The sequence below is a fragment of the Puntigrus tetrazona genome, chromosome 10 (assembly GCF_018831695.1).
Source record: "Puntigrus tetrazona isolate hp1 chromosome 10, ASM1883169v1, whole genome shotgun sequence".
NCBI lineage: Eukaryota > Metazoa > Chordata > Actinopteri > Cypriniformes > Cyprinidae > Puntigrus > Puntigrus tetrazona.
Genome location: NC_056708.1, coordinates 12,063,926 through 12,091,794, shown reverse-complemented (window position 1 = coordinate 12,091,794; position 27,869 = coordinate 12,063,926). Strand labels below are relative to the sequence as shown.

Genomic DNA, 27,869 nt, shown 5'->3' with positions numbered 1-27,869 from the left:
TTTCTTTTGACAGAATGTGTAATGTTATTCAGGATGGACGCATGAAACTGATTAAATGTGAGAGTGAAAACATTTATAATATAATAAAAGTTTTTAATGCTATTTTCTTGGACAAATTTGTCCACAAGAAATATTAAACAGCATGGTTTCTATTGAAATAGGACATGTTTTTTGAAGCATATTACAGTTATTCCTTAGACACTGAAGACTGGAGTAATGTCGCTCTCACAGAAATAGATTACATATTAACAGATAAAAAACTGAAAAAAAGTTATTTAAAACATTTCACAATATTACTGTTTTATGTATATATTATAGTAGTACATGTGATCATAATTTTCTAAGCTGTCACCACAAAGTCACAACAATATGAATATGAGATCTGTATTTTATAAAAACTGTTTTTCTTTTGCTTTGTACACTGCTTGTATCACGTTTGTTTTTCTTTATAAAATAATACAGCCTCAATGAAATATAAATAACGACATGCCCTGGAAAATCATCGCCAGGCTTTTGCATATGAATTTTCTTGGGAAAACAAAATGTGAATAAAACTTGGATGTGAACAGGGTTGAGCCTTACACATCTATTCAATCGAATAGTGAAAAACATGCGCATCCTGATTAAAGACAACAATACACCGAAAACAACCATTTTTAAAGATGTTTTATCAAATTTGTTATAACAGTGTTGCAATGTGTTTTTTTTTTTTGCAGTTCCTGCCAGGATTGTAAACATATCTGCGGATGTTTCGGTGAACGAGGGCAGTAACGTAAGCCTCATGTGTCTGGCTATCGGACGACCTGAACCCAGCATTTTGTGGAAATTCCGTTCCTCGAAAGGTGAAGGAAAAGGTAAAGGAAATCTTCTTTTATGTTGCGGTACTGTTACATAAAATATAGCGTTGTTCATTATTTAGGCGATACCACTATTTGTGTTTCCTGAAGTGATAACTCTGTCCTGCATATGACTCTCGTCACAATGCTTTTAGTGCCTTTCGGTGTTTAAAAACAACAATTTTAAATCTTTTGTGCTCCACGGAAGAAAGAAAGAAAGAAAGTCATGCTGGTTTGGGAGAGTAAATGATTTTTCGGGTGAATTGTCTCTTATATTGAAGCTCACTCATGGTCATGGGCTGAATTGATTGAACTGAATTATCTATTGTATCTTGCAAAAGATGACCTAATTTTGGTGTGCAAATAAAAAGCAGTCTCAATCAGCTTCATTCAACATATTCAACATTTCTATTCAGCAGTAGACAGTGGCTCCTCACACGAATCTTCGTAATTTTCTTTCAATTAGATATTTAGAAATATGTCAAACTTCAGACGAGGAAAGCGAATCTGGGGCAATTTTTGAAGGGGGTTTGGATCTGACATCAAATAATGTCAGGCAGCCTCAGCACAGCTAAGAGTAAATCCCTCACGTTTACTACGTATTCATGTCTTCCTCCACTACCCGACTTCCAGGACACTGGCTGCATTTTAATTCATCTGTTATAATGGAAACCACAGCTGTACACGAGTCAGGCAAGAAAAGAAAAAGATTCAGTCTTCGAAATCACTTTGCAGAGAAAGCAATATAAAAGTCTGTGCACGGGGTGTCATTTAATGTCAGCCAGCTTGCAGGAATAGGACGTTATCTGTGTTGACATTTATGTGTGAAGCCTAATGAAAGAAATAAGACGTGAGGGATGTTTCGTTCTCTTTTTTCTGTCAACTTTTACAGCTGAAGTGAAAACCTGAATATTAATTTTTTTTTTCTGGATTGTTCAGCAGCTCTGTTGACATAGTTAAATGTTGATTCTTCCTCAGTTACACAATCCTAAGGATAAACAGGTATTTGAGTGTTTAAATGAAGTTCATCTTTTTTTTTTTTTAATTTTAAATTAAAGACAGTCAGGTTTTCCCAATAAGGTTTAAATGTCACTCTTAAAATTAAATGTACTTAAAAGGTTCGTGAAAGCAATGCCATTGACGAACCATTTTTGATTCCACAAAGAACCATTCAGTCAAAGGTTCTTTAAAGAACCATCTCTTCTTTTATTTTCTCTTTCTTTTGCCACAACAAACCTTACGCTAAAGGTTATGTAAATTATTAATGAACCTATTTAGACAAAAGAATGGCATTGGGAAGCACTTTTATTTTTAAGAGTGTTGGTTAGATGAAATTCTGCCCAGCAGTGATGAGCAGCCTTATCCAAAAGCACCAATCAGACATAGATTGAGAGATGATTCCAAATCTACTCTAATGCAGCAGACAAAATGTTGCGATGGGTCAGATTAAAGATTTTGTATTTACTCTCAGTCCATCAGTTGAAAGACTAGAACAAACCTAACAGAAACATTAGCACTGGAGGTAGTTTGAGGGTCAGTGCAAAGCAAAACACAATAAATCAGGCTGTGTGTGGACTTTCTTTTCCTGATATGAGCAGTCTCACTGTAGTGAGAAAATAGTTTTTCAATATATTGTACAACAAAGTGCTGCTGAGTCTACTGGTGAAAACTTGAACTACAGTGGTTTTTTTGCAGAAGTGCAATGGATGAACCATTTTTGGTTCCTCAAAGAACCTTTCTATAAATATTTCTTGAAAGAAGCTTTGTGCATGTGTATGTGTGTGTGTGTGTGTATAAAGAACTTTTTCACTATAAAGAAGCTTTTGTGTGGTGGAAAGGTTCCATGAATGTTAAAAGTACTTCATAGATTCATGAGAATCCTTGTATATGTCGACAGATTATGTGATTTGACATTTCTTATTGTGATGTGACCTGACAATTGTGACTTATATCTCACAAATGCTGCAGAATTTCTCACAAATGCAACTTTATGGTTCATAATTGCAACGTCATAACTCACAAACCCCACTTTACATCTGCCATCACCTCACTTTTGTGCAGCAGTGCCATAAAAGAACAATTTTGTGCTTGATAAAAAAAAAAAAACAAGAACCAATTTTTTCTTATCATGAAGAACATTTTAATAATCTAAAGTAGATTTTCCTCTGTAGAGAACCTTTTGTGCATTGGAAAGGTTCGGTAGATGTTAAGGGTTTGTCACATAACCATAAGAATGCATGTTGACAGATTAATGAATCATGAATAATGTGATTGATTAATAAATAAAACTGACATTTAGAAGGTCCCTCTCCTTTACACCGGAATACGCAAGGGCTTGCAAAAGCTTGAACACTTATGCTGTTTTCTAATACTTCTTTAAAAGACTGAACAGAATTTAGCAGTTTTAATGTCAAATTAGATAAATGTTTTAATTGCGTTAAATACATGTAATGGTGTTACACTTATTTAACTAATCTCATCAATTAGCATTTAAATAGCTTGCCATAACACATATTGCATATTTCATCATTTTGTGGGCCATTGAATTTTTAGTTTGAACTGATTCCATAACCTGTTATGTTGGCAAGAGAAATCCAACCACTGAAAATTGCTATTGACAAACATTGGCATGAAAAGACAGAAAATAATATGTCAATACATGAAAGCCAGTTGCACTCTTCAGAGGATGTAATACTTTTTTTGGAAACAGAAAATGCATTTTGAAAAGTGCTTATCAAATTGTTTGAAGAACGTCTTTGAGTGCACTGCACTGACATTGAAGATAACTGATTTTTTCCTCAACGTGCAGTGGAAAGTTCAAGGCCTTTAATTTGGCATTGTCAAGATTTGATTGGCATGCCGGTAGCGCAGCGGTCTGATATTGTGGTGTTCCCGTTGAATGGCAATCATACTGTTATTGCAGTGCATACTATTTGCAAAGGTAGAGCTGTCACAGGCAACAAAGAAAGCGAAAAGTTGGCACACAAAAAAAAAGTCGCTTTTATTTTGATACATGTGCAAAGAACATGCGAATATATCATTGCTTGAACGAGTAGACATGCCTCATAATGCAGAGCGTATAAATGTATGCTATCCATGCACTCGTACAAGAGCAATATTTTTACGCCTTTAATGATAATTGAATTAGACGGATCTGCAGTTACATGATGCAGCAATGAAAATTGTGTTTTCAAGTGGCCAGCTGTTGTTGTAGTTTGCCGGTTCTTCATTCGCAGCATATGGCAGACTGGATTTGTCCCCTACAGATGACATTGCACCATTTGGCACTTTAGAAAATGGATTTGCACTCATCATGCGCAGTTTGTGAGCACCCACAGGCTGCGTGTCAGTGGGAATATCCCACTCTAATGGGTTTAATTCTGAGGGCTCCCGTTGTACTTGGCGGGTTCTCATCCACTCATACAGAACTCTAGGAAGACAGCGAGCGAAAATTTCAATTGGGGCTGTTTTCAGACTGATGCACGTATGTGTGGAAGATATAAGTACTAAATAATTTGTGTTCTATTGATCTAGTTTAGAATTTCCACAACATCGCTGGTTAAGCATGGTTTAGCATTTGCACACATAAACAAGGTCTGGAGCTGTACAGCATAAGCATTTTTAAGCCTTAAGGCTGAATTTCAGAATGCTGACACCATGAACTCGCTTTCATGCCCACTTGAACATTAGTTAATCAGTGTGTTAGTTATAGAAGTTTTTTTTTTTTTTTTTTTTTTGCCTCAAGAGCGGAGCAAAAAAGTTAATGACTTTAAATCTCACAGTTGCAACTCTCTATTTCACTATTTATAAAAATATATGCAACAATGGCAATATTATAACCCAATATATAATTGAATCATGACGTTAACATTCCCAGTACCTTTTTGCGTTGTCATATTGAAGCAGAGGGTTTCTTATTTAAAGCAACCTTCACATTGAAAAATGTGTTTCAAAATGTGTCTAAAAGTGGCACCAAGGGGTCCTGACCAAGCATCGTGATTTGATGAATTGGGAGTGAGAATGTATTGTCTACATTAAAGCAAATTGCTATCAAATATTTTTCATGCTGCTTTTTAGGGATTTCTACCAGCAGTGTTGGATTGGTCTTTTAACATATTTTCTTACCTCTTGTTTTTAAAAAAAAAAACGCTCATTATTTTATAGCCAGAAAAGAAGGTGCTTCGTTTTTTCCCTTGTGTATGTTGCAGTCAAATATTCAGCAAGAAACTAGCCATGCCTCAGTGACCATGTCAAATAACGCTTGTTGTCTGCAGATGAGGTTGTCTGAGGTAATGCAGGCTTAGCTCTGCTTCCCAACGGCCACACGCAATGGCTCGGAGAAAAATGAGAAGCCAATGCCTGAAGAGGAAATGGGGGTCAAGGGGAGAAATTAGCTTACACGCAGTGCCAATGTTTCTCAAAGGCGCGTCAAACCACAGCCGTTTTTCAGCTGAATGGAGGACAGGTGTGTGAGACCTCCGCTCGAAGCTTTCTGTGCTCTGCCGCCTAAATCACCATGCCAACACTCTCGGCTCATTCCACCTGAACTTTGATCATTAATAATTCAAAGGTGCTGCAACGGCCGCTGCCTGTGTCTGGAGTATATTTTGCGTAAAGGCAATGGAGTCTCATTTTGCCTGACATGATTGGTCTCGGTGGGTTTCTCCGTGAGGCAGCCCCCCCGTGACGCAGTTGGATGGAGCGTCAGCCTGGAAACTCGCAATGCGAGTGCTTCATAACAGCTTAATAATGTGTCATCGTGCGCCGCTCCTATGAGTCCGACTCTGACTAATTTTTAAACATAGCTAATTCATCATTGCGTGTCCCTTTGTAAAGCCCGTTAAAATCCCTTCACGGGCTTTTGATTCTGACAGTGCAACAAACAGAAGAGTTTCGGTGGCAAGATATGAGACTCGTCAATCTGTTTTTCTCTTTCATGACTGCATACTGCAAGCTGAGAGCCTGTTTGGAGATTACGAACTTTTAATGTAGAAAAAATTACAGTTTTACCTATAATGTGCATAGCTGATGAGAATTATCATTTACTATTTGATATCTCCCATTATACAGTAGCTCGCAAAATGAAAATGAATCTCAAACAACATTCATTTCAAAACATCCGTGCAGTCATAGTGTTTATAATTTCAAATCAAGCACAATGAATAGAGATGTGTGTTAATTTACCAGAGAATTCTGTTCAAGCTCTGCTGACAGCTTTTGTATTGAAAGTGAACCCAGGGTATCTGAAAATCAGAGAGTGACGAATCTAATTGCAGCAAATTATGCTTTCTTATTCTTTTGACATCTTTTTTCTGTGTAATTGTATTTCAAGAGATGCCCTGTTGTACTTAAAGCACATTTAACATTTCACACATTTTGGCTATTTATGCAGTTGAAATTAAACACTATATTTCTCCCCCCCCTCCCAGATATTATAAATCTATATTAAATGTCTTCTTTGTGGCAGGTTTGTGTTAAATATGGACAGACAAATTGGTTGTCACAGGAAAATTGTCACATTGCAGCTGGAAGAAACTTTTCTAAAGAAACTACATGCCAAAACAGAAACATCTGTGTTTATTCTCTGAGTTGTTTATCTTTATATGAGAAAGACATAATTTATGAATGCAGTGAAGAATTTCACTAGCTTTAGCTTTTTTTTTTCACGGCAGTGATACAAACATTATGTTTGGTAACACTTTATTTCGATAGTAGTCCACTTTAAACATTGTCCTAACAGTAAGTAGCTTTGCAACTATATATCAACTCTCAGTCATTAGAGCATTAGCAGACTGTCTGCTTAATATCTTCTATTTTGATAGGTCCACAATGTACGGCATGTTGACTGTGAGAAACTTTGCATGTATATGTTCTTATTCTACTAACCCTAAACCTAACTTAACCGTCTCCTTTAAGAGTTAGTAGGCATGTAGTTGCAAACTAATGAAAATTAGTTAACATGTAGTTACAAAGTTACTTATAGTTAGTAAAACGAGGACTATCGAAAGAAAATAGGATCTTATGTTCAATGTAAATTTTGCCGCTTCATCCACATTTCAGCTTATTGGAGGAAAGAACCTTCTGTATTTCTGCAAGAGGCCATCTGACCTGCATGACCAATCAAATTTAGTCCATTTAACTGACCGTTCAGGAATGTGTGATTCTGAAACTGAGAGAACAAACAACACAAATGCTCCTTGTAAATGTCATGTGTACATGTGAAGCAGTCGTGTTCTATATGCCGCACATGCTAGTTTCTCCCAACTCCCCCTGCCCTTTGAGTCACCCCGTGCTTGTTTTAATTAGACTTTGAGGAAGCAAAGCTGCTTATTGATTGGTCATTGTTTTCTGGAAAGGTCATACATCTAAATAAGTGGGGTTGTGAGAGCCGATGTCAGATCTCAGATTAAGTTTTGATGCTAACAGGGGGAGTAGCCAGGGATGAGTCAGAGGAGAAGTGGAAGCTGATCAATGTGGCAGCACCAAAGCCCATCGTTAAAGGCAGACAAGGCAGAAATAAATTACTGCATGATTTGAGGTGTTGGAGGCCTCTCAGGGTGATCCGGGAGACTGCGAGTTTGCAGTCATTTTGTCCTCAGGTGGCATTTCACACTGCTCTGTAATCACACTGGCTACTACATATTGCGGTATCCTTCCATCCATCCATCGTATCATAGTATAAATAAAAGTGTAAATACTATCAAAGCACTGTTATTTCTATTTGTGACCTACTTTGAATATGAATATACGCCAGTTAACATAGTCCATAGACATAGCAGATAGCATTGATTTAAATGTGGTTAAGATTGATTTTCACTGGACAAGAGGCAATTCATGAATTACCCAGACAATCATCACCCAGTGTGAGGCGTATAATATCAAACACAGGCATACTTGCCTTTGCCACAAAAACACATCTTTTACATACATTTCACAGCAGTTTTCAGGTGGAATGACTAAAACTTTTTTTTCCTTTTTATACAAATTATGATTAAAAGGAGCAGATTAAAGACATTTTTAAAGCAGTCTCTTGCACAATACTATGTTCTGATCTCAGAACACTTTTATCATAGTTTACAACTTGCAGACTAATACATTCTGACTTTTGTGTTACACAACCAGCTCTGTATGTGTGGCTTTTCTGGCAGTAAGCTTGCTTGTTAACTCACCCGGTACAGCATTGCGCTTGAAATGCGATCAGGTATGATTTCTATGAAACATGATAAAAGAGGTCAAAGGCTTGTAGAAGTAAAGGGTTTTTTCAGCAAACACATTTTTATAAAATAAAGCATTCATCTTAGTATAAATCACTGGACATTTCATTTCCGAACTGCCAAGATATGTACAACATGCACATAACAAAACATTGCCAGACTCACAATAATCTGTTTCAGAAAAAAAAAAAAAAAAAACAACTGAACAGGCTTTTAGTGCCACTCAATGGGCATTTCACTTTGAAAGTGTCACAAAACTTGCATAAAGCAATGTAATATTATTTTGCAGAAATACACAGGCATGTTTTTTTCCGGTTTGGGAATATCTGTGCCAATAGTGGCTTCAAAGAAAATTCTGTTTAAGGTACTAAAATAATAATAATAATAAAGAAGAAAATACAATAAAACAGTGACAGAAAAAAAGGCTTTTGAAGGTAGTTCTTCAATGATAAAAAAAGGTAACAAGGTAGCTTTTTTTGCTTTTTAAAATGTATTTATTATCATTGTTTGTGATTTTTTTATTAATTTATTTTTTGATAATATTAATACACAGAAATCATACACCTCATTTTTAGTAATTGTATATTTGTAGCAATTTGATAAATGTTTGCAATGGATAACATCTATATTTAAAAAAAAACCCCAAAAAACCAGCAGCACTTTTGAAAAGCACCAGGTGCCACTAATATTACACCATCTCCCTCCATTTCATATTTCCTCCCAACTCCCTCTTTCATTTAGGCATCTGTGAAATGTGCAAATGCGACACCATGTCAGCTAAGCAGAAGAAAAGCTTTGCTTCAAGAGAATTTGGTAGCTATCAGACGGAGGCGAAGGTGTTTTCTCAGGTTTGCATCGTAATTATTGTAGTTCCTTTTTCCAACATGGCTCCAGGCACAAAGTGACCTCTGGTGAGCGGCCCCAGGATAATTGTGTAGTTATTTTGTGGTAATTAGGGCATTGTAAAATAAAGCGTTATCATTTTTCCTCATAACCTTTCTTTCTGCTCTGCTGAGAAGGTGTGATTGTATCACCATACATCAAATTAAACTGTCCCCATTCTGTCTGTGTCTAGAAAGCCCAGCCAGGAGAGTGGAAGTAGTTTCCTGGCTCGGAAAATGTTTTCATGCCTTTTTTTCCCACTTTGAAACCGGATGTGGGTCAAATGTGAGTATGAAACCAAGCAGATGTACTCTTTAAAGTAGAGGTACTAGAAGGAGCAGAAGAGGCTTGTTTACTTTGCCTTCTGCTTGTCTGTGTGTGTGTTTATGTGTAGGCGGGTGAACATGTATGCATTTGCTCTCATCATGTGAGTGGGATATATGTGGGCCAGGCAGAGATACAGCTATAATCTCAAGTGTTGTGTTTTCATCGTATTGTTTATTTATCGCATTATCTCTCTCGGTTCAGTCTAGTTCTCAAGCACACGCTCACATCCACGAGCGTTATTCTCTTACAGGCTAATTAAGTAAATGCTCCCTTTACTGCTACAACTCCGAATTCAATGAGATTTCATTTTAAGCGCTTTAGCAGCACGTTTCTGCCTACCAGGTACGACCGGCTGTAGCAAATTGGTTTAAAGAGAAATCATTTGGATTACTTTTATATCTCCATAATTCTCACTGTCTTCTTACAGGCTTTTGTATTCACCAAAGAGATTTAGCATAATGCGGCCTCATTTTACACGCCACAACACTGAGAGGATCAACACTGGAAACGCACAAAACAACAGAATTTAAGTTTCACTGGTCAATGGGTAAATGCAGTCAGAGTGATATAAAAAATTAAAAACAGAACAACATCATAAACCAGGATCATTTAGTGAATTTTATCCTCCAAAACAAAATTGCAGTGTCATCAGTTTTGTTTCAGCTCTTGGACAAACATGTGAACTGAAAAACCAACAAACCAAAAAACTCTCGCAATTCGGAGAAGAGACAGCAATGCAATTAGGTAGAAAATATCTATCTATCTAAACACATTTTGTAGTTTGTATGCCTATAGAAATTGAGGTTTAAAAGCACGATTAAAAGTATGTCAATGATCCCCGGTCTACAATAATATATACGTATATCATCTCTCTCTCTTTTTCCTTATTTGGATTTCTAACTTCCTAACTATCGTTTAGCCCAAACTTTTACACTGCTCTTTTGCTGCCTTGCAAGCATGGGTATTTCCTTCAGGGTATGCAAATCTAGTTTTATAAACAACATTTATTCAAAACGCACTTATAATGAGGAGAAACAAACAGGCAAGAGGAGGCATACTGTGAATGATGGGAGTTCAGAGTTTACAGAAATCTGCTGAGCTTTGGCAGAATTGCAGGCCTAGTTATACCTACATATTATGTAAGGTACATGCATATATATTCATGTAGTTAGTCCTGTGAGAAGTTATGCCGTGGATATATTTGGAGATGTGACCCCTACAGCAGTGCAGGCCTGGTTATCAGCTATCTGTCAGATTAACAGTGGGATCAATGAAGTGCTGCCAGGACAAGCCTGACTAATCCACTGTAGTTTAACTCTGACGGGACGGGAATGAGTGCGGCCACTGAGAGACTCTTTTAAAGCCTTTACTGTAGATATTTTATCTATCCTATTGTGTTGAGAATTCATTTTGTTAGTAAGCGAACATTGCAACAGCAGCATCTTCCTTTAGCACAGGCATGATTTACAGCACAGTGTTTCCAGTGCAAAATGACATTGCAAGTACAATTGCAGTGTACATTATTTGTTACATTATTCATTTCTGCAATGAGCAACCCTGCCTGTGTGTGTTGGGTTTTTATGCGAAGCATCTGATGGAGATGGCATTATCTGACTGTTTCATTATTTGCTAACGATGAACATTTTGACTAATGCTTTCACACAGAGGGCCTTCTCTCTTCCCACCGAGTGAGAAAAACTGAGTGAAAACTATTGCATTGGGGAATAACGAAGTAGCAACACTACTATCTTATACATTTGAAATAGTGTGACGGAAAATTCAAAACAACTTTCTTTTCTGTTCTACGTTATATTTGCCGTTAAACATTTTGGGATCAGTAGGGGTTTTTTTTGTGCATACAGCAAGGGAACATTTAACTGAACAAAAGTGTTGGTAAAGACATCCGATTTTACAAAACATGTATTCACAGGTGTTCATCAAATCCTGAAAAAAGTCCCTTGAAGTAAACCAAAGCCTTAGAAACCAGCTAATAAGATTTCATTTGAGTATTTATTTATTTCATTTAAGAATAGTATAACTGGTTTAAATGAAAAGCAAGTGTCTGAACACTTGCAGCCTAAAAGCCGACCAGGTTATTATTTCTTCATTTTCCTGTCAGCTCAGATGCGTTTCATTTGAACTTCGGCTCTCCTCATGTGCTGTGATGAAACTGGGATTGTAAATGTTAGGAGGAATCAGACTGATGTGTGCATCTCCATTTTGTAGTGTCTCAGCTGTGAGAGGGCTTTGTTTGGTCTTGGAACCATGACAGTTTTCACATCACTCTCTCTCTCTCAAGTGCTTCTCTGCCATGCTGCTCTCTCTCCATCTCACTGCCACTGTCATTTCTCCATCTCTTTCTCTTTTTACTACGGTTACACTTGACAGAGCTGCTTATGGTCAGTTAAAAACAAAAGAACGAATGAAAATCTGAAAGTCGGTGGGGTCCAGAAAAACACTGACGCTGACCTTTTTTTAAAATATTGTTATTTGCTTGTGCTCCACTTACAAAAATAAAGTATGCTGTAAATATATCAGCTCGTCCCTCGCGATAAAATAAACACAGATATTTTGTAATCTATGTAATGCATCATAATTTGCGTAGTCTGTTTGTGCATTGATGTGCAAAAGGTTACGCACTGTAAATAAATGTTTAATGATTTTACAGCATGTAGACGTAGAATAAACAGAATTTTGATTTTCTTTCCGTGAAATTAGACATTTGCTAATTTGCTCTAGCGTTACACCAGGCGACTGTGGCATCCCTCCCTCGAGTCACATGCTAACTAGTTCATATTCCCTGTCCCAAACCAGTGTTATCAAGCCATGCTCATGTGTTTCAAGCACAATCAACCTCTTCTCCATCTTATTAAACCAGTCACATAGTCGATGAAGCCTGAAAAGAACACGTATTCCCTGGATGCATCGCTGCCCTCTTATCTTTCCATTACAAACTCACACATGTGACTTATGGGGCCGAGGGGATGGCGTCATGCTTCCCCGTCGCACTGGCAAGAAGAGAGAGAGCGCAAAGAAGGAGGGGGGCAGAAGCTGGGAGGCTTTGGTGATAAATCATTATTTATTTCTATATGACAGAATTAACACTCTGATGAACGCACAGAGCCTGACTTGTTTTTGGCTGCACTGATTTATTGCCTAAATTTGGCAAAGTTTTTTGGGGGTGGCTGGATGATTTCTTCCTGGTGAGATCTTTTGACAAGAGCGATTCATTACATTACAGTGTATACACAGGTGAAGCTAATATTTTACAGGCACATCAATGGGAACTTTATGGCATATACGTATAAGATATATTTTGGCGTTAACTGGCTTTTTTTAGACTGGAATTAAAGGTTGGACTCAAATTCAGGAAACCCAGAGCACAACAGCACTATATGTCAGGTGCCCACAAGGCTATTGGTGCCAACAGGTGGTGTTCGTTTCTACAGCCCAAATTGTGTTGATGTTGTGATGTTTTTTTTTTTTTTGCACACTGAATCTCTCATATGCATGATTCTGACATTGAAATTACTAAATGGGCCCAGGAACACTTCCAGAAACCACTGTCAGTAAACCATCCGCCGTGCCATCTGCAGATGACAGCTAAAGCTCTATCTTGCAAAAAAGGAAGCCATATGTGAACATGGTCCAGAAGCACCGCCGTGTCCTGTGGGCCAAGGCTCATTTAAACTGGACTATTTCAAAGTGGATAAGTGTTCTATGGTAGGACAAGTTCAAATTTGACATTCTCGTTGGAAATCACAGACGGTGTGAACTCCGGGCTAAAGAGGAAAGAGACCTTCCAGAGTGTTTCCAGCATTAAGTTCAAAAGCCAGCATCTCTGATGGTAAGGGGGTGCATAAGTGCATACTGTATGGGCAGTTCACATTTTTTTGGAAGGTTCTATGAATGCTAAAAGGTATATAAAGGTTTTAGAGCAACATATGCTTCCCTCCAGGCGACGTTTTTTCAGGGAAAGCCTTTTGTATTGTAGCAGTACAATGCGAAACCACATACTGCTGCTATTACAACAGCATGGTTTCGTAGTAGAAGAGTCCAGATTCTGAATTGGCCTGCCTGCACTTTCACCTACAGAAAACATCATTAAATGAAAAATGTGTCAAAGATAAACTCTTCAGCAGCAGGAAACCTGTATCAGACAAGAATGGAACCAAATTCTAACAACAAAACTCTTCAAACTGAAAAGAAGAGATGTTACACAATGATAAACACAATGGCCCCCATCCCAACTATTTTGAGACCTATAACAGGCATTAAAATTGAAATGAGCTCATTTTGTGCATTAAATTGTACAATTTCTTAGTTTAAACATGTTTCATGTTATCCATTTTTTATTGTAAATAAAATATTGGCTCATGTGATTTCAAATTCTTTTAGTTTAGTTTATTCACCTGTAAAAAAGAGACTATTTTTGTCAAACGAATAGATTGGGATCACAAAGTATTACTAACCCGCTGTAGTAAATCTAACTTTTGTTATTATTATTTATTAGTTTATTTAAAACTACTTTAGTTGGTCAAATGCAGAAATCTGAAGACATATTTTCATAAAACGACCACTAAGTTGTATAAATGACCATTGTCCTCGAATCTTCTACATTGTGCTGGTTTCATGTCTCTCATAGCATTTCAGTACCTCTTTTCTCTGAAGAAATGAATCATTTTATCTTTTATTTCCATTTGGTATGCTATGCCATTATTATAAAGCTGACACCATTGCTAACTGTTTGAATTTAGATTTTTCTTAGCTTGCAACATATGGAGTAAGAGAAAAGTGTCAACATCAGAAAAAAATCTGTTAATTAACAACATTATTGCACAAATGCAACAGTTTGTCTTGGCAGGCAGCATTCATTTGCACGTTTTTCACACAAAGTCAAGTGCAGTAAACCAGACAAACTATTGTGGATTATTTTTCATGCAACATTAACAAAACAGAAGTTTCTTTAGGGGATTATCAATATGCATTTTCCGGTTACTGGGAGCCAGTGAAATGTAAAAATATTACAGGAAATTTCACGGAGCATAAGTGGGCTTGTATAATAACTGTAAAGGCTTCAAAGTCAAAATGTGCGTCTGTAAACTTTTAATAAGTAATTTATTTTTATGCAATGCACAATAAAAAAAAATCTCTATTACCTAACAGTTCTCAGTTTTTTTTGCATGAAGAGGAGGTCTGAGTGGTCCCTGTGGCAGCCTCAGGCTCTGGAAACTACAAAAAGTAACTTTGGGCCACAATCAGATCTTATTTCTTTTTATGTTTATGCATGATTTTCATAATCACTGGCTTGCTCAAAACACTTTCAGGGAGAATAAAAGATAATGCATGATAAGTATCACTGCTTAGGTCTCTGAGGTTTGAAGAAGATCAACAGAAAATAAATGCAGTATCGAATAGATGTATGCGCCAACCAATAGATTTGTTCATAGGGGCTTCACTCCCGTCTTTAAATTCACCATTACTCCACCAAGAGCCAAACGTTCAATGCAGAACGACACCCAAGAGAGCAGATCCATCCATTGTAAAAACGACATCCCACGAGCCGTAATGACCTCTTCTCTCTCAAGGGGCCACATAACTAGGCAGTAATTGATTGGCAGTTAGAAACCAAATCTCTGTTTTAATTAGTGTGGCTTGACTTTGACTGGCTTAATGAAGATGCTTTCGTACATAAATCATGCATCGCGAGTGATTTGTTTGGCGGCACGTGTTGAAGTGCGCAAGAAGCAGAAAGAGAGTAAAAAAAAGAGAAAGGTCATGCAGGAGTGGAGGGCCAACGATGATCGGTTTCACTGAACTGTGTAACCATGGTGACCCGCTGCCTACCGGGGCATGATTGGAGGATTTAGACACTCTGCTTGAGAGATGACAGCAAAATACAGACGGCATTCACTCAACAGCCGGGGGTTCAAGTGCTGTTCTCTTTCATTCCACAGGCATTGCAAGAATAAATTCAAAGATTCACTGATGTGCTGCTTAAACATTTAGACCTCGACAGACATTTGTGTATTCAGGCCTATTTTTTCTATCTTTGAAGGCAGGCTTTGTTCAGTGATGAAATATTGGTCATCATCTGCTCATTCCAATGTCACTCAAATATGTTTTGTTTTATAAGGTTTTATTTGAGAGGTATAGAGAATAATAACACTTTTGATGTAGTGATTTTAATGTCAGAAATATAAAATATGAATATGAATATAAATTTCAATCAAAAATGAAGAATTACATACTGACCCCAAAGTTTTAAACTGTGGTGATTTAGAATGCTGTTCTTTTGAACTTTTTATTTGTCAAAGAATACTGAGAAAAGTATCACAGATTCAAAATAGAATAAAAAAAAAGAAAAAAAAAAGCAGCACAACTATTTCCAACATAGATATTAAATCATCATATCAGAATGATTTCTGAAATATCATGGACTACTAAAGACTGTAGCAATAGTTGATAAAAGCAATACAATTTCTATTAAAGTATAAAACAGAAAAGTTTTTTTATTTGTAATAATATTATTACTATATATATATTATACTTTAACTATAATATAACACTTTAAAAAAAGAAACATTAAAAAACTTACAGTAGTTTATGCAAATATATACTTTTCTCTTTAAATTTGGACCTTCCTTGAAGATTCTTTTCTTTCTTTCTTGCTCTATCATTCAAATGTCTTCTAGCTTTCCTAGAGCCCAGGTCAGATTGAACAGGGAAAGGCTAGATAAAGCACTACTAGTGTTTTTAACAATAGTCAGCAACAAAATGACAACAGGAAGGAAAAATATCATTTCTGTGAAGCCACCGTAGGTCTTTGTACAGGATGGATGTCGTCTCTCGCTCCCAGCCTCGTTTGCGGTTCTTTGAAACCTGTTTTATCGGAAAAGGCTTGCTGTTCTAAGCATATAATGAAAGGTCCTCGTGACATCCTCATTTTGCCTGTTATAAACATTACAACTTCCTGTAATTAGCTTAGTCATTGCTTTACAATCTGAAGTAATTATCATTTGAATTTCTATTAAGGAGGTAGTCCATTTAGGGATGATTGTGAAACGCAATTAGGTATGTTGACAAACAGTAATGACGGTCAGCAGCTTATTACGAAATCATTAGCACACTGAAATCTCATTATATGTGTAATATCATTCCATAATGTGTTTATTAGTTGATGAAGAAGCCCAGAATGCCTGCAGTGGAGTGTTAAAGCACACACTCACATGATGATACAATGCAGCTTTTGCAGCTCAGTCATTGGCCTAGCTAGCTTCACGTCGCATTACCGGAAAGATTGAATGACCCGTTTTAATGCGCAAAGCCGCTGACCCACTTCAATGTATTTCATTGGTGCCTCAGAGTCTGAAAATTTCCTCATTCTATTTCACTTCCATGCATGGATCCCCTGTTTTGAGTCAACACACTTTAAAAGCATGCAACAGCATACCAGTTAGGGAACGTTGACTAGTCTTCTAGATTAATAAACCCTTAGACTATCTAGATTCCCCCTAATTTCAGTTTTTCTATGATTGTTTTTGAGAGTGTATGAATTAGAATGATTCAGAGAGGATGGCATGCATTATGTGCTAAAATGACCAAGACAGCAAAAATCTCTCCGAAAGTGTTATTACTCTCAATTAGTGTTCATTTTGTCACCCATTTTTTATTCAGTCTGTCAAATTCTAATCACAATGATTATTGTCATTTGAGAAATGTATTCATGGTTGCCAGATTGAACAAATTAAGCTAAACTACAGGCAGAAAATGTATCCTTTAAACAGAGAAGTTCTGAATCGTAGGGTGTCTCTGTGCGTATAATTACATTTATAAATAAGTCTCTAATGCTCACAAAAGCTATAATTATTTGATAAATATATTAAAGTAGCTGTATAAAATGCCATTTCAATTGTTTTCTATTTTAATACATTTGAAAATGTAATGTGTTCAGTTATGGTAATTGCTATTTTTAGACCAGTAATATAGATTTCTGCTTTGAAATTCCAATATAGTCTGCGCAGTGTCTCAATATGGTAAAAAAACAAAACAATAATAATAATAATAGTAATGTTTAATTTATACAATTAGTCAGATGTTGAAACTACTTTTTCATAATAAAATCAAGACTGAAAATGTATTGTGTCTGGGAAATTTAAAACAACAAAAAAAAAGTTAATTCTCTGAAAGAACGCCAGAACAGGAAAAGTGTGTGTGTGTGGATGTAAAAAAGATGAGTCAGCTTAATTCACTTGTGTGTGGATATTTAATAATACAAGCTTAACAAAGTCAAACATGTCCTAAATAAAGCCTTATCTTAATGTTGTCCTGTCTGCTTCAGTGGCCTGATCTGTATAAACTACTTTACTTTCTGACTGTAACACGAGATGGAGTCTTTCCCTTGATCCTAATCTCCTAAATTTAGTTATTGGAGCATTTCTCACTCGTTTCTTTTTCCTCTGGCTGACTGTACGCCGACAGCACAGGCCAGTTTATTTATTCTTTCCTGTTTACACTGTCGTTCTCCTTTACATTCTAATAATCTTCTGCTCTGTTCAGGAAGACAGTCTCATGACAGCAGCAGGATTATTACTCAGTGCTGGATGTAATTGCTATGGGCCCGGTGTTTGCTTTCTGTCTCTAAAGTAAACATTATAAATCATTGCTGTTCACCATGGCTATCTACACTAACCCCATCGTCGTTTGAAAATCAAACTGACCACTCTAATAGCTAAATATAAATGAAAACTACATGAGAATAAATAAAACGCTGCATCGCTGGAAGTGTCACCGTAAGAGCTGCTCTGTTTGTTGTTCTTTTTTACAGTTCATTGCTAGAGAAAGCAGAGCAACTGTGCTTTGGCTTTGTTGTAGGATAAAAGAATTCCCTTTGTGTGAATTGAAACTTATTCAGTCAAACTTAGCAGCACAGTGAACGCAAACAGTACAGTACAGCAGGATCAAACGCATTCAGGAAAAATTGGAGGAAAATCCTTTTGCTTGCACTTTATCAGTGATAACAGGGTAAAAAAAAAAATGACCTTCACTTGTAATTGTTAGTCTTTTAGTGTTGCTTTTAAAAAAAATGTGTCCTGTAGAAAACTAATACAAAAAATGTTGCTGGGAATGAGAAGATTTCAAACATTTAAATAGCTCTGGCTGAATATTTCTTCTTTTCCCTTTTCCAAGGCACTGTGTCGCTGTGAAAATAAGGCTTTTAAACTTTATTTTTATCACAGATATTTGAACACCTGAACATGTTGATCATATTCCAAATTATAAAGGAAATTGCTTTGGTTCCATAGAACACGGAAAAGGTAATTAAAAAAAATGTTTCTGACTCAGTGACATTAGAGGAAAAGCTCACACAAAACCGATAATGTACACACACTCTCAGGCTGTCCACGATGTACAAGAGTTTGAGAAATTTTTCATTATATCACATCCTCATCAACTGATCCAATGCACTGAATGGGTGCCGTCAAAATGAGTTTAATTAATCTTTAATTTTCATCGTATGGACAACAGTTCTTCAAACTATCGTCAAATTATTATTTGGAACAGCTTGATGGTGAATAAATTATATTAGAATTTTAATTTTGAAGTACTATGCCTTGAAGCTAAAAAAAACAGCAGGCATCATCACGGTCCATATTTAAAGACCAGTTTATAATATTTAGTCTCTTGTCAAATGGAGAGAGTCTTAAAAAATAGTGGTATTTAAAATTAGGGGATGTAATTTTCAGGCTTTGGCTCAGAAAGGCCGTCACATGTTGAGCGTAATCTGGGGTGAACCATCCTCTCAATGATTGCTCAAACTTTTTAAGCATTACGAGGCTGAGTCATATAAGGAGATATGCATAATTACCAACCTCTCCCACAATCCCCAAGGCCATGTTATTAGAAACAAAATAACAACCTAAGTCCACTCCTCAACCTTTTCACTAAATGAAGGACTGAGGCTGTATTAATGAGATGGCATAATGTGGAGTTTGTGCTGTGAGTGGCATTTGCACTAACTGCCTGTCTGAACCGGAGGGTGAAACTTTATTTCGTTCTCTCAGAGGAATAACGGAATCATTTCTCTGCGTGATAATAGACTCGGAGGTACAGGTGGGTTTTGTGAAATGATGGACTTAAGCAGAGAACAACAACGGAGGGTCAGTCCAGGTCAGCCACGTGTAACATATTTGTCTTACTGACATTTCACCAACATTGTTCCCTTCGCGGATTGAGATAATGGTGAATAAATTATTTTAGAGAGATTCCAGATTCCAGAGCGGTGGCTAAAAGTCTCTCTAGTTGGTGTCGGTGTGGATTAAATTAAGCAAGAATTCTTGTGGTGTTATGACACTTTAACCTCTGTCCTGAGCAAAAATGCTTGCATGGGTTTGAGTCTTTTACGGTTAAATGAAAGTGACATGGAACGGTTGTGACACTTTAATAGGGTACAACTGATCTAATTAGGAGTACTGTCTCCTAAAACAACAAAGAGCAGCAAACCGCACCACAACACTTTCATTAACACCTGTTTGAGGCAATGCGCAGTGAGACCTTTCTTGATTGCGTGTCATGAGAGAGGGTTGTGTTGTGTAATTTAAATGCCGATGCGCATTTATGTTGCTCATTGAAATCTATTTTGAGGTGCTATAAAACATCCTTGATTTGCTCATGAACAGAAAAAAAGATTATTAGCTACAAGATATGTAGCTATAAGATTATTTTAATACTGTATGTTAATATTAAATATGAACAAAATCTCAAATCTAAAAATTTGAATATGCTAATAGAACTTTTTATATTTTTAATATTTTATGAAATTTAAGACATTTATGGCATAAGTAAACAATATGCAATATTTTATATCTATCAAAAATAATATAGTATATATTGTGGGTTACACTTCCTTTTTTTATGTCCAATTCTTGCTATTAGCAAACCACAAACTATGATATTTGCCTCAAATTCCTAATTTGCTGTTACTTAGTTAGTAGGGTAGTTAACTTTATGTATTGGGGATGTAGAATATGGTCATACAGAATATAACTACTTAATAACACAAAATAAGAAGTTAACAGTGAGAATTTTGTACTAATGCAGAATGTCTTGTCATACTGTTAAAATATTACAAACCAGAAGTACTTTTAACAGATGTCGCCTGTGTTAAACATGCACCCTTATATCTCTACAGCCCCTCAGATATTTTACACCGAGTAATTGTATAATGACTTAATTATTTCGACCGTATGTGTGTTGACACAGGTAATAGAATCATTACCGAGGGTGAATATGTGGAAATGACTGGAATCACCAAAGACATGTCCGGCTCGTACGACTGCATCACGTCAAACGACATCTCTCCTCCAGACGTGAGGACTGTTCAGGTTACCGTAAACTGTGAGTAGCTCATTCATTTAAAACCGATTTCCATTTCTCATGTGCTTTTTATGAATTTTTCTCAATTACCTGCGAATCATTTCACAGATCCACCTGTCATTTCACGAGCTCGAAGCACAGGAACGGCTGTCGGCCAGAAAGGAGTTTTGTGGTGCGAGGCGTCTGCCGTTCCTCTGGCAGATTTTCAGTGGTATAAGGGGGAGCGCAGGTAGGGATTGGGGCTTTCGCTTTATTTTTTTGCATATCAGAAATGAACGCAGACTTTCAGGTTTCCTAAACGCAAAGCCAGTAAATACATCAACCCATGCTGGGAATTCCGAACATTTCGGTAACATTGTTCAGTTTAATATTCTCTGTTAAGAAAAGCTGTAAGCCAAATTTTATTAATTCCGTTGGTCTAACATTTTTATGTATTTAATTCACATCTCTTAGTATTAATGACGCGAAACATCCCATAAACTAAAAAAAATAAGTAGTTGCTTTTTTACAGTGTGCTACTAAGTGAAATAAAAAAAGAAATTGTTTAGGCAGACAGAAGATCTCCGCAGGCTCAAGAAACATTAAGAAATGGTTTGGACAGAGCCAGTTAATTAAAAATATGAGTATAAGTCTATTTATTAGACGGCTGCATCTCACACAGTTTTGTGCGAGAGCGGTTAGTTAATTTGTGCCGTCAGCTGTCCACTTCTGTAATTTGGTTTTTAATAACACGCTGCTAACTTGACCTCGAATCTTCTTGACCAGACTCTTCAACGGACTCAACGGGGTCAAGATCGAAAACAAGGGGAAACAGTCCATGCTAACGTTCTTCAACGTCTCGGAAGAGGATTACGGGAACTACACCTGCGTGGCCATGAACACGCTGGGAATAACAAACGCCAGCATTATTTTGTACGGTACGAGGCTCCTTCTAATAAGTAAATGCATGTTAATTTATGCATAAAATCCGTGTCGAGTGTAACTCGGTATAGTCAACGAGCGTCTCAATGTGTCAAATGTTTGCCTAATGCAATTACATCAGCTCTCGTCTTGTCGCCCCGAGGCATGCGCTAACTCTGACGGTGTTTGAGCGCTGCATTCACAGCGATTTCTTTGAACGGCATAATGCGTGATGATACACACGCTGGATGTTTGGGAGGTTGTTAACGTGTAGGGTTTCTCTTCCCGCAGGCCCCGGAGCGATACACGACGTGAACAACGCAGCCTTATCGCCAACCAGCTCGTTCTTGCTTCTGACTCTCGTTTTAACTCTTTCGGTCCTCAGCAAGTTTTGATGCTAAAGCAGCGTGTCCGTTTCTCCGTACACACACAGACTCACAGTCCCACACACCGAGAAGGAGAGTACTTTATCAGTTATTATTATCGTCATCATCATTTGAATTATTTGCCTTATGTTTCGTTTTCTGAAGGGAAGTGTCAGTGTGGGTTTATGGGTCTGTAATAAGATGCTTTGGGATTTAACCGTGTTTTGAAACAGTGAACTGGACTGTGAATGGAGTCAGTTTGTTAGCTGGGTAGAAATAATAATAGAACCACTATATGTGTCTCTCCAACCTTTTGTATGTGAAAAGAGAAGCAAAAATTCATGTAATCGTGAATAACTGAATGGTTTTTTGCTCAGTATTGAACAGTGTGAATTGAGGTTACTGGTGTCCTGTTTTCCTGTAAAATAACATGATTTTGCTTTCCGTTTTCTTTTTTATAATAATCGATAAAAATGACAAACAGCAAAAAAGACCGAAATAAAAGAATTACAAACAAAAAAAAAAGAGCCTCAGCGGGCCCAGAAGCTATTTGGACACTTGAGTCACACTTTTAAAAATGTCTGAATGCTATCAACAAGCAAATTATCTCTTTTCTCAGAGCTTACTTCACTTTTCTTGAATTTCCATTTTCATCCTCTTTACTTTTTTTTTCTCCCAATTACTTTTAATTCCCTTTAAATGTGTTTTTTTAGTGCTTGTATGGAATCACTTCTCCAGTGTAGTTCATTACATAAGCTGCAATACGGACGTTGACTTTTTAACAGTTCTATTATAAAAAAACGAACTCAAATAAACACAGCTGCGATTATATTACCTAATAGAGTACAAAATAAATAGCAAAATTATCACTAAAGTAATGGCATAATATCTGAGATGTAAAAATGTCGTATACTTCTGTGACGGCAAAAGCTGAATTCAGTGACGCTGTTACTGTTCATTCGCTTCGATGATTTGTTCTAACACAATATCATTCACGCCTACCGTGTGGCATAATTGTCCAAATACGTTTTTTGGGGATGCTGTATGTGATATTTGATTTACTGTACATGTACAGATGTATGCAAATACCGTTCACACACACACAGATCTATGCGTTCAATATAATATAGCACACAGTTCCTAAAAACATAGTGCATCCTCAATGCTCATCTGCCATTGACGGTGTTCAAATGACAAAGGAATCACAACGATAACCTGCACGTGTTCTTGTACTGAGCTGACATAGTTACAAGCAGTAGGATAGGCTCCTTACCTGGTCTAAAATGTTTTACGCTGCTCTTAGAGATGTTTTTTAATGTAGACGCAGACAGTATGCCCTAATGTAAGCTACATAAAATCTGTTCCTCACATAAAGACCCTTTAGGATGACAGCTGTCGTGAGCTGTAGAATCATAAATGTACCAAATGGGACAGAGGAACTATATCTGAACACTACGAATAGAGATTTCCTCTATAAAGTCCAAAAGAGTGATTAGTCTTGATCTCCACAGGTCACGTTTTATACCACCAAATAAACGTCGGTCATTGTATATTTTGTTGTAAATCCCTTTCCAGAGACATTTGTATTGTTTTGAAACGAATCGAATTTGCTTTGGATGACTGGAGAGTTTCGACTTCTTTCTCAGGTTTTTGGTGCTGAGTTTCTTTTAAGTGTGTATGATTTTGTATTCTTGAGTCTTGGTGAAGTAAATTTGACAAAAGCCAAAACTGTTATCGCAAATGATATAATAAAATGATGATATTTAATAACTTCTGAGGACAAAGAAGTCCCAGTAACAGACATATTTCCTTGCGTATCTGTGGGTGATAACCATCAATTTATCCGTGATCTTTAGCACTAATTTCCACACTAATATAATGTCATATAAATGTCAAATTGTGCATGTCTGAGCAGGTGGAAGAATATGGTAATCTCAGATTTCATCTTTTTCATATTCCATATCTTTCCTTTCATAAGTCCCGCTGATTTAGCAGCTGTACTTTCATACTCGTTACTCTATGAAAGCCGACCCGTCAACACGCTCATAAGGGACCTTGGAGACCCTCCAGAAATGTCCACTTACCAGTAGCCAACAGCGTACAGGAGCTTATAGGAACAGTTCAAGACAAAAAAAAATACGCTAAAAATGTACTCACCCTCAAGCCACCAAACATAACTAAGTTTCCGTATCGGAACAGTTTGGATATTTACCAATGCATAACTTACGCACCAACGCAGTGAATGGGTGCCGTCAGAATGAGAGTCCAAACAGCTGCTAACAAAGGTGTAATGCTAACGATAGATTGGAGTTGTGTGAACTACATGTCAATTATCTGATTTTTTTTTTGGACTCACATTCTGACGGCACCCATTCACTCCGGAGGACCCATCGGTTAGCGAATGACACGTGCTACATTCGTCCAAATCAAGTTCTGATGAAAAAACAAACTCACCTTCATCTCGGCTGGCCTGAGGATGAGCGCGCTCTCATTTTTAGCTCAAAATTCTTTTAAAAGTATCTCTAAGGAAATACAGAGAGTCGCAAGCACTCAACCCACACGGCTAACGTTACAGCGCTAAAATGAGACCTTGTCTGTGGGCTGTCTGCATTCAGCTTCAGTGAGCACTGTCAACAGCGCTAGACAAACACGCTGAAGAGGAATGATTCAAGTCCAAGGTCTGCCACATCACAGAGAAATAAATATATGCCCGCAGATTGTAAATGACCTTTCACTCGATTCCGTAGTGAAATTCCTGCACTCTAATTTGAAGGATGCTGCTCTGTGACCGACTGAATGGTTTTTGTGACTGATGTTAGCACGGCGGAGCCCTTTCAAAAAGATATCAGATCACGCGGAGTCCAAATATTAATTAGACCTCATCATGATCACGACATTCACGAGCTCTTTAAGTTAAGCGCGACACTGTTCTTCAACATGCAGCACGTTAAAAACCGCTGTAGGTGAACGAAAAAAGAAATATATGCAAATATTTATCCTGGTTTTATTTGATTGTTAAACATGAGGACGGTGTAATTGCGAAGATCAACACACCTTTTCCTTGTTAGCGTTGTGCCTTGCGTGCATTTAAAAAAAGATATATCATGTGGTAGTGCAATCGAACAGATTCAGTACAGACCCTGGAAACTTCTGTTTTCGCGAACGTCCGGCTCGGTTTTACTCATCAAATTGAGTTATTTTAGGGTTTCGAAAAGACATCAGATCATCTTTTGATAAGTGTCATTAATCATCAGTATCTCAGTTGTGTTTTCGAGTGAAATTGCCCAATGATTTCTGGTGAATTTTGTAACAGGTTAAAGTACATAAATAGGTTGTACTGTAGATTATTAGAGTATCATTTCGGTATGTCGGTTAACTTTTTAAAACACTAATATCGTGACGGTGAAGATGCTGTTGACAGTGATGTCATTTTGACTGCTGGGATGAACGGTGCAGACCTCCGCAGAGACACATCGGCAGTAGTGTACATAAAATGGCATCGCAAACCCATTTCATTTACGAACAGGCATAATTCAGAATGTAATTGTTTTGCTTTATTTTTTTAATCGATATCTTTCTATTTATCGTCGTCCGAGGGAACAAAATAGCAAACATTCAATAACAGCACTCTGGGTTTTTGCTGACCTGATCGTCGTTATTTTAAAACTGCTGCAAGCGTACATGCTACATCTAATCATAGCAACAGTGTTTCGCCCAAAATCTCTTGGCAAAAAAATATTTTGCCCTCCCTTGCAAAACTGTATTGTATGTTTGTATTTATTTTTCTGACTGTCTCTATCTAGTTACGATTGTAAAGTGTATGATACCTTAACATTTGCAACACACAGCTCTCTCAATGTGCATGTACAGCCGTAGTTGTATTTTTCTTTTTTTTACTATTGGAAAATGAGTACAAGACTGTTGTATGTGTTCTGTGTAATAAAGTTAAGAATATTTTCTTCTAGTTCGGGGTTGTTAGTTATCTCACGTGCTGTCAAAGGAGCTTTTCTAATGATATCAGAGATTTAATGAAACGCTTATCTGTAACCTTTGTTAATGGTAACGCTTTACAATAAGGTTAACCACATTAGTTAATAAGAACTAATACTGAAAACTTTTATTATCTAGCGTTATTATTCTTAGTTAATGTTAATTACTAATACATTATTAAATTGTATCTGTCTATATCTATTAATATCATTTATTAAATAAAAATGAACATCTGTATTTTTATGAATTAACTTTTTAAAAAGGATGTAATAAACCAGTAATGCCAGTTAATTGCTTATTGCATTAACAAAGGTTCATTAATTGGGCCTTAACAAAATGTTACCATGTTCGTCTTTAAAACACATTCCACCAAATATCATTAAAATGATTTAGTTTTATTTTGAAATTAAATGATAAAGAAATTTAATATGAGATTTTAATTGCTACACTACATGGATATAATGATCAATAAAGGCCCAATTTGAACATTGCTGCATCCCTACTTTTAATTAAGCAATAAAGGTCACATTATATTGTTATCTATTCTCATTGCTTAAGGGTTAAGCATAATGTATATTCACAAAATACAGAAGCACAAGCTTGAGTGCCTGCTTTACAAAAAAAAAAGGTTTCTGCCTAACAAGGACACTTTTTATTGCATTAGGTGCTATCTTTCGGCTAGAAGATCCAGCTTCTGGCAAGTAATCTTATCTGACCTCTGCTCTGCGCAGTGATACACATCTGCTAAGAGCAGCTGATTTAAAGAAACAGTTCACCTCTTCAGCGTATCCTCTGAAGTGAATGGGTGCCGTCAGAACGGGAGTGCAAACAGCAGATTAAAACATCATAGCATAGTCTTCGCAACAGATTCATCATTAAGACGTTTTAACTTCAAACCGTTAATATCAGCTGTTTTAAATCTTATTCTGACGGCACCCATTCCCTGCCGGGCATCCACTGGTGAGCGAGTGCTGTGACACTCCAATCTTTTCCGATGAAGAAACAAACTCATCGACATTTTTGATGGCTTGAGGGTGAGTACATTTTCAGCTCATTTGTATTTTTGGCAGAACTATTCTTTTCATCTACCCGGCAGAAACATTATTATTGCAGTCTACTCAAAATGTCGAAAGCCATCGTACCCTAAGCATGCGCTTAACTATTCCACAGAGCACTTTTAACAAGTTTACCGGTGTTGACATATTTTAAAAGGCAGTTTACCTTGTTAGCACATCTCTGCTCGCACTGGTCCTGCTCTATTGACGATACGCTCACGGTTTGGCTGCGGTCCTAAAGATAATGCGGCCAAGAAATGTCATGTCAAGTTAATGCGGTCTGTATAAATGCTTATTTATTCATATATTTGTCTTTCAGAATAAGCAGCTCTCATAGCGTGTTCCAAAACGCCGCTCCTGGGCACTAAGATAAAGAAGTCCTCCGGGAATACAGAAGGGAGGAACTGAGCAGGCTTTTGTTTGCTTCAAGGGAGGTGATTGTCTACCTTCACCTCCAAGCATAAAAGGTGATCATTCCCTGGCTTCCATCTTTTGTTTTCATGTCGAACATTAATAGCCTATAGACAAAGGATTGGCAAGAAATCGCCAAGTTACATAACATTTTTCTCACCTCCACTACCCCCGTCGTAAAACTCGATGAATATTCAATTTCAACATCTGCCGCTTGTTTGTTAAAAGCCAAATTCTACTTGCGACATCTTTCACAATTTCTTCTTGGAATCCAAGTAAATTTATATTTATAGTTACAGTCTCACGGAAGGATTATGGTAATTCCTTTATAGGAACATTAAAGTCTTGGCAATGAAAAAGGTTCAGAGAAAAAAAAAAAAAGTGATAAAGATGCTATCTGTGACAGCATGTTCTAATAACAGTATGCTGTAATCTGATCCTGCCATTAAATAATCTTTTGCCTGTGTAGTGGGGTTTCAGCAAAATGTAAACAGCATAGAAGAAGAAGAAAAA

At 37.0% G+C, this 27,869-nt stretch overlaps 1 protein-coding gene across 2 annotated transcripts in view; it reads left to right on the top strand.

Moving 5' to 3' along the window:
* opcml (opioid binding protein/cell adhesion molecule-like) overlaps positions 1–25,864 on the top strand; it is a 120,166-nt gene extending 94,302 nt beyond the window's left edge. For both annotated transcript variants that reach the window (XM_043249820.1, XM_043249818.1), the window contains 5 exons: positions 717–854; positions 20,522–20,656; positions 20,744–20,864; positions 21,401–21,552; positions 21,827–25,864. In XM_043249820.1, coding sequence (XP_043105755.1) covers positions 717–854; positions 20,522–20,656; positions 20,744–20,864; positions 21,401–21,552; positions 21,827–21,930 — 650 coding nt within the window. In that variant the 3' untranslated portion in view covers positions 21,931–25,864. The remainder of the gene's footprint in view (positions 1–716; positions 855–20,521; positions 20,657–20,743; positions 20,865–21,400; positions 21,553–21,826) is intronic.
* The last annotated feature ends 2,005 nt before the right edge of the window (positions 25,865–27,869 follow it).